Raw genomic sequence first — 7,045 nt, 5'->3', positions numbered from 1 at the left:
AAGCAGGTTCTTGGTTGGTCAGTGGTTTCTCGGTCCCTGCCTTAGCAAGTTCCGCAGCAATCTCGTTTTCTTTGTTCCTGTTCGTACCAGTTGCCCAAGTGAGTTTTACTCTGTTTGAGCTCCCGGCCAGGGTTGTAAGTTCTTTTCCACAATCTAGCACACATTGTGACCTGATTGTGTACGATTCTAATGCCTTTATTGTGGCTTCATCTCCGGTTACGATGGTAATGTGCTTACGTGTGTAGGCTCTTTCCTTCATTTTCCGGGCGCAATTTGTTATTGCTAGGATGCTTGCTTGGAAAGCTGTCGTAGTTGTACCCAGGTTTAAGGTGATCCTTTCCCCAGTTCTTCCTCTTTCGACTATACCAGCGCCTGTGCCCGACGCTGTTTTTATGCCCTCCGTGTACCATACGGGGTCCCCTGTGATGGCTGATGGACTCTACACCATCTCGCCTCTCGTTTAGGACATATGTTCTGAAAGGTACCGAGATGCTTAGAGTTTTGATTCGATCAGCTTTTGATCCCATGGGTTCGACTGTCTACAACTTTCTGAATATCGCACTGTGTCCCAAATCCGTTGCTTTCCTGAGGACATCGTCACCCATACGGTAAGCGCTTCTTAGGGCCTCAGCTTCAATGGATAAATGCAACGGCTCCAGCCCCAGGACTGTCTCCATAGCGGCTGTCGGCGTCGTTGACATTGCTTCAGTTATTCCCAGTCACGCTAGCCGCTGAACTTTGTTCAGGGACTGTCGATATGTGCTGATTTTGGTTCTAATCCACCATATGACGGCGGAATATGTGATTATGGGTTTCGGAATGGTGACGAACGTCCAATACACCATCTTCGGTAAAATTCCCCATGTTTTTCCAAAAGTGCGTTTGCAGGTCCATAAAGCCCTGATCGTCTTGTTTGTGTTCTGTCCCACATGTTCTTTAACAGTAACCGTTCTGCAACTCAGCATGTTTTGGATCCATTTACATATTATAGGCTCCACTCCACGATTTTTTAACCGCTCTGACTACTGACTGAAAAGAGGTATTGTCAAAGGCTCCCTCAATGTCCAGAAAAGCCGCCAGAGCTATTTCTTTACGCTCTAATGAGGTTTGTGCCCTCTGCACCAACTCGTGGATGGGAGATTCGCAGGATTTTCCCATTTGGTAGGCATATTGGTTGTGGTGTAGAGGACTTCTAGTAAGAACCTCTTCCCTGATATCTCTGTCGATCACCTTTTCTAGTGTTTTGAGTAAGAAGGATCTTGGCTGATCGGGCGAAAGGATTTGGCCTGGGCATACGTCGCCCGTCCTGGTTTTGGAATGAATACTACTTTCGCCATTCTCCATTCCATTTTCATATATGCCAGGGCCAAGCCCGGAGCATCTTGCACAAGAGGGGCACCAGTAAATCGGTTCCCTGTTGTAGCAGAACTGGCATTAGGCCATCTGTTCCCGGTGATTTAAATGGTCTGAAGGAACTCATGGTCCACTTTACTTTGTACTGGTTTACGATGTTTGAGGCAAGAGTCCAGTGCTCTTTCGGTGCACGCTGTCGCGTCCTGTAGATCACCGGCATCTCCTGTTCTCTGCCTGTTCCCAGTATTGATCCATGAAAGTGAGTCTTAAGCATAAGCTCCAGAGACTCCTCTTCTGTTGTTGTATATCCTCCCTGTGGTTTTATCAGGGAGCCCACTTTTTGCTGTGGTTCTTTTGAGATTGCCTTATAGAGTCTGGCGTAGCTCGGCATATCTTCGATATCCTTGCATTCCTTCCTCCATGAAGCCCTTTTTTCTTTTTTACGGCGTTCGAACAATACGTTTCAGTAGAAAAGTAATCTATTTGCACACAAAGCAGCTTTCTTTCGTGTCATGGAAAGCCTGAAAATATCCGTAACGAGCAAAACTCCAAAGTGCGTGACCATCCTGCCTTATCCAGTGTCCCAGACCCTGCAAGAAAGTAGAAGATATGTATAGAGGCTCTAAGCCAGTTCAAATCCTTCAACTCTGTGCATATTTTCAGATTATCCAGACGGAGAGTAACTTGACAGCCGCCGAAATGCAGGATGTGTTGAAGCAGTTCGCACAACCGGATCGGGAGAGCCCTCCCGACGCCTGTTTCATTTTCATAATGAGCCATGGCGAAGACAAGCTGAATGAAACGATCATTTATGGCACTGATGGCCACTACTTAACGACCAGCGCCATTCAAACCTACTTTACCAATGAAAATTGCTCAATGTTCCGTGGAAAACCCAAGGTGTTCATCTACCAGGTGTGCAGAGGCAATGAGTTGGATTTGCCCCGGAGATACAGTACGGAGTTTGATGGGCGTCGCAAGACTTCGTCGCCGCCTTCTGAGCCGATCGAGACCAGAAACGAGCCGGTTTTCGAGCACTTTCGTCCCGTTGAAGACATGCTGATCGGACATGCAACGATGCAGGGCTCCAAGGCGCATCGGGATCCATTTAGAGGCACCTGGTATATCGAACTCATCTGCGAGCACTTCATGAAGTTGGCCAAGGATGAGTCCGTGGTGGATCTACTGGTTAAAGTAGACGAAGGGCTGCGCAGGCGTATGTCAGAGATTGGCACGGTGCAAACCTCTGAGCACACCTCAAAGGGTTTCAAGAAGCTCTACTTGAATCCGGGGATATTTGAGGAAAATGGCAACCTGGTCAAGTTTACTGCCAAATAAAGTTATGTGATATATATTTAAAGGAATTGGCCTGGACATGGCCGTTGTCAGTTTTATTGTAGGAAGCTGCTTTTCTATTTGCCTTACCGATCAAGTTTGCGTGTCCCTGTCCAATTCGTCCGGTCTCAAATTAGATAGGAAGAAAATAAATATAAGATTCTTTCTGTACGATTGTTCCGCACAAAATTGATCGATAGACAATAGGCTTTTATGGGGGTTTTTACCAGTGCAACCGCGATTCTGTTTTTTTCATGTTTGTTTGCTAAGTGTGATTGCAAAATTCGGTTGAAAACGGTTTTCCTAAATTGTAAGTAAGCACAGTTCTCTGCCCACTCAGATTAGAACTTTTTGACGGCCCTGATGGTACTGACCGCGTCATTGTTCTTCAGTTCCCCTTGGTTGAGTCTAGGCCTGGGTAACACTGTGTTGATGCCGCTCTGTGCGTCCATGCGCTATAACACCGCGCGTCTTGCGGACCGACACCTTCAATAAAACTTAGATTTAACCTCATTCAAGATGGCAGACTTGGCCAGAAAAACTGTTACTTCAAGGATTTCCGACACCGGTCAGAGCATTCAAATATTCGGATCTTTTCTCCGAAAAGTCTCAAGAAGAAAATATGTTCCGATTTAATTTATTCGATTCTTCAGTAAAACCAAAAAAAAGAGATTGAACGCGCTGATAACACAAGACCCTCTGTTATCTACCAACACATTTATCGTATGTATTTACTGCATCCGTGTGCGGTAGTGCGTCAACACCTCAAAATCCACTGTGTTAGCCACGCCTAGTTGAGTCAAATGAAAACTGTGCTGTTAGTAAAATTGTGAAATTCTTATTCAAAATTCTTACCATTTAGCTATCGCAAATTCTGATTCGTTTAACCTCAAAACCGCAGCCGTTTCAAACGAATGAACTGCTTGCACCGGCGTCGTTTTCCATGGAATATTGTCTACCGATTTAACAAAAAAAGACAAAATAGTTTAAGTTTAAAGGGGCAACTGCTTGGGGATTCTCACTATCAACCGCGGACATTCCCTGAGTTTTGCATTTCAAATTAAGTTGCAATCGGCCCTGGTATGCTATGGCAACACCCAGTTAATTCCATGGCGACCGCTTGCTCTGTCTCGCTCCTGGGCGCAGGGTTGAATGTGGCCGACTCGCTTTAAAAAGGCCACCTGTGCGCTACGGGGGGGCAGTCAATAGTTTAATAGTGTGTTGCTCAAAACCCCAATGTTGCCTCTTTGAACAGAGCCCAAGTGGCGTTTTACTTATGCTCAATATGTGTCATTCTATTATGTAATTTAGTTTGTTTTTTTACAGTTTTATACATTGTAGATGCATAGTGAGAGCGATTGTTTGTAAGTGTGGCCAATGCATATCATCTTAACATCTGTTGTGCTCAATTAAGCTGGATTTCCTGATATTTTCACTGCCTTCTTACCCGGTTGTGAGTCAAGTTGGCTTCACATGATCGCTCTTACTGCGCAACTCTTTAGTGGATTTTCGTTTAAGTTTCCATCAGTAATGGAAAGGGCGCACTCAGGTAGCAAACTGCCGTCATTGACGTCACTTTTTGGGCAGCTAATGTCCGACTGACGTTAAATTGCCGTTGGTTTAACGTCACAGGTTAAATGACGTCGGAATGAACGTCTTGTTGACGTGCTTTAGACCTAAAATATTACGGTTTTCTTTTTTGATCGGTTTTCATATTTGACAAAAAACACTGATTCTAAAGTATACATGCTTTATTGCAAAAAAAACTAAAACAGTGGACAAATTGCAACTTTGGAAGGCGCATTTTTTTCGTTAATCTTTATATGGTGGTTGACTTAGTTGATTTTCCTCTTCTTCTGTAACTCTTTTCTTCTATGCATTTTGCAACTTACATGGAACTGCACATGTAAGTGCAAATAGACTACAAATTCGACGTCAGAAAATGACGCCTCATGTACGTCATTTCCGCGAGCGTGTTCGTAAACGGGATCTGTCAGGTGTCACTCTGTTAATGATACAGTCGTTCTTTTCATCACACAAGCGAGTGTCTCTTTCCTTCTCTAAGGTCGTTTCTTTTGGAACGCCCCGACAGAATGCACTCCTGGTCAAAGTTGATGACCAAAATATGACCTGATATTCACGACAGTGAACGTCATCTTGCTACCTGGGCAGCCATTAAATGTGAATGATTTAATATAATTTTATAGGAAATTCTTTATATGTATAGCTACAAATCTATTTTTGTATCTATATACGATATATAGCGAAAATTATACATGTATATCTGATTAAAAAAGCCTTGTAAATGCTTTTTACACGCACCTGGTTTTCTTTCTTAATATCCAAACATTTAATTCATTTCGCTAGCTTAACTACCGATGGTGGCGCTGCGAAACGTCAAATTACTCGTTGTCTACTAACAGTTAAGACTTGTCAGACTTGTTTATTTATTTACACATTTTTCGATCTATATCTATTATATATTCTATCATCTATACTTGAAAAGCTTGCAAAAGTTGATAAGAACACGTCACAGTCAGATGTAAACATCAATGTCAACAAAACAAGTGTCAAATTACTGCTTAACTTGTAGTTATAATTTTAGCCACCAGGGGGCGTCAGTACTTTTGAAATCAGCTATACAGGGTGTCGAATAGTTTGAAGGCTTGAAACGACCTGGATCGGGCAGGTAGTTGACATTTTTTCCAGTCAACGTCACCATTTTTCGGCAAAAATCCAAATTTTCAGTGCCGTATCAAAATGGGGGATGTGCGCTTTTCCGATATCAGCGCTTCATACTATCCACCCACGTTAAAAGGGGGATTTATAGGCGCGCACCCTCCCTTGAAATCCAGCTTCTACCAATCAGGACACACTAGCTACTTTCAAAGTTTCAGAAATGATCGCATATCCAGAATGCAAATGCCTGCGCAGGAATGGGGCGTTCTGACCAGTCCCTACACTCCGCATCCAGACATTTCCATCTATGGCAAACCCAGCAAGTACCTGCAGTTTCCCCCATCGGGAATCAGTATGCTGGATGCCGCCAGGCAGCAGGAAGTAGACGACTTTTACAGGGTGAGGCTCAGAAGTCTACTCAGAATGGACGTTTGGATGTTGCATTGTTGTAGGCTTGCCAGATGCATCGTGACCAGTACAAAGATCATACTGGCAGTTTGCATCCTTTGGATTTCTTTAAGGCATCCGACTACAGCTACCAGTGCCCTAAAGATCCTACCAGGTAGGTCCAAAAGGTTTATCTACTTGCTTTGATCAAGGCTTTTGAAAAGTGAACGTGATGGTTGCCTTCATTACCATGCTGAAACCTTCGAAGATGACATTTATTTTCTTTCCAGCGTTTACTTGAAATGCCCGGAACGCTACACTCGCTACAAGGACCCAATAGTCCTACCACTGACTTTGGAGAGAACCTACAGAGCCCCGATGTTACCGGAGCGGGCACTTACAGGCGTCTACAACCGGAGTTCTTGCAAATAACAGCCCTAGTAATGCAACTCAACCATCAAAGGGGGTTTAAGCAGGAGCTTCCTTAAAGGTAAGTGGAACTCGTAGGTCCCTTCTCGCTTTTCTGGCCCAAATTATCTGAATAAATTGCGATCAGTCCCCGTAACATAAATAGTGGGACAAGGAAAAACTGGTTTCGATGCGTTTTCTGTCTCGCTTCCGGGCATTGCTGCGACTTTGGGGACTTATTTTCACTTTTATTATCTAGGACGAGGTTCTAGTTTTCATATGAATCTGGCATTTGGAAAGAAGAAAGTACGGTTTCCTTATATCACTCCTCTTCCTTAAAACAAAATTTAGGGCTGTCAATGCAAGGGCGGATCCGGGGGGGGGGGTCATCGGGGTTATGACCCCCCATTCAATTCTCTATCCAACGATGCCAAAACGAATTCTGTGGCTAGAATAGTTCTTGAGGAACTTCAAAAAAAGCAGCGTCATGTTCAAGTAGATTTTGCAACTCAAAAAAAACCACGCAAATCTAAAACTTCTTAAATTCAAGCATTTTTTGAGAAAACTGCCAACATTTCCTTATCGATGGTTCACTTGCTAAAAAGGCCATTTATTTCTCTCTAGAATGATGTACAAATGAGCGCTCTTGCTCATTTTGCCTCCGAGATATGAGCAAAAACGGGACGGAAAACATTAGATTTTGGCATAATCTTGCACCTAAGTGTCTGATATTCAAATTTCACTTTCTGGGTCAAAACCACTCGAATTTCCTCACTCACGTTGCTACGACTGAATCGACTTTTCAATTCTCTATCCAACGATGCCAAAACGAATTCTGTGACTCGAATGGTTCTTGAGAAACTTCGAAAAAAGCAGCGTCATG

General features: G+C 43.6%; 2 protein-coding genes across 4 annotated transcripts in view; both read left to right on the top strand.

Moving 5' to 3' along the window:
- The window catches only part of LOC109543535 (caspase-2), an 8,282-nt gene extending 3,273 nt beyond the window's left edge, over positions 1 to 5,009 (top strand). Inside the window, exon 2 of the mRNA XM_019913306.2 lies at positions 2,017 to 5,009. Within this exon, the coding sequence (XP_019768865.1) occupies positions 2,017 to 2,691 (675 nt within the window). The 3' untranslated portion in view covers positions 2,692 to 5,009. The remainder of the gene's footprint in view (positions 1 to 2,016) is intronic.
- Positions 5,010 to 5,361: 352 nt separating this feature from the next.
- Positions 5,362 to 7,045, top strand: part of LOC109543534 (mitochondrial potassium channel ATP-binding subunit) — an 11,874-nt gene continuing 10,190 nt past the window's right edge. For 2 of the 3 annotated variants that reach the window (XM_019913303.2, XM_019913302.2), the window contains exons 1-3: positions 5,362 to 5,766; positions 5,820 to 5,929; positions 6,045 to 6,244. The gene's annotated coding sequence lies outside the window, so the exon portion shown is untranslated. The remainder of the gene's footprint in view (positions 5,767 to 5,819; positions 5,930 to 6,044; positions 6,245 to 7,045) is intronic. The other variant, XM_019913305.2, reaches the window with a different exon arrangement.

Source organism: Dendroctonus ponderosae, unplaced genomic scaffold (assembly GCF_020466585.1).
Source record: "Dendroctonus ponderosae isolate FM_Combo_2020 unplaced genomic scaffold, Dpon_F_20191213v2 Dpon_F_20191213_10, whole genome shotgun sequence".
NCBI classification, from domain to species: Eukaryota; Metazoa; Arthropoda; class Insecta; order Coleoptera; family Curculionidae; genus Dendroctonus; species Dendroctonus ponderosae.
Note: the sequence above shows the minus strand (reverse complement) of the source record. Positions and strands in the feature narration are given on the sequence as shown.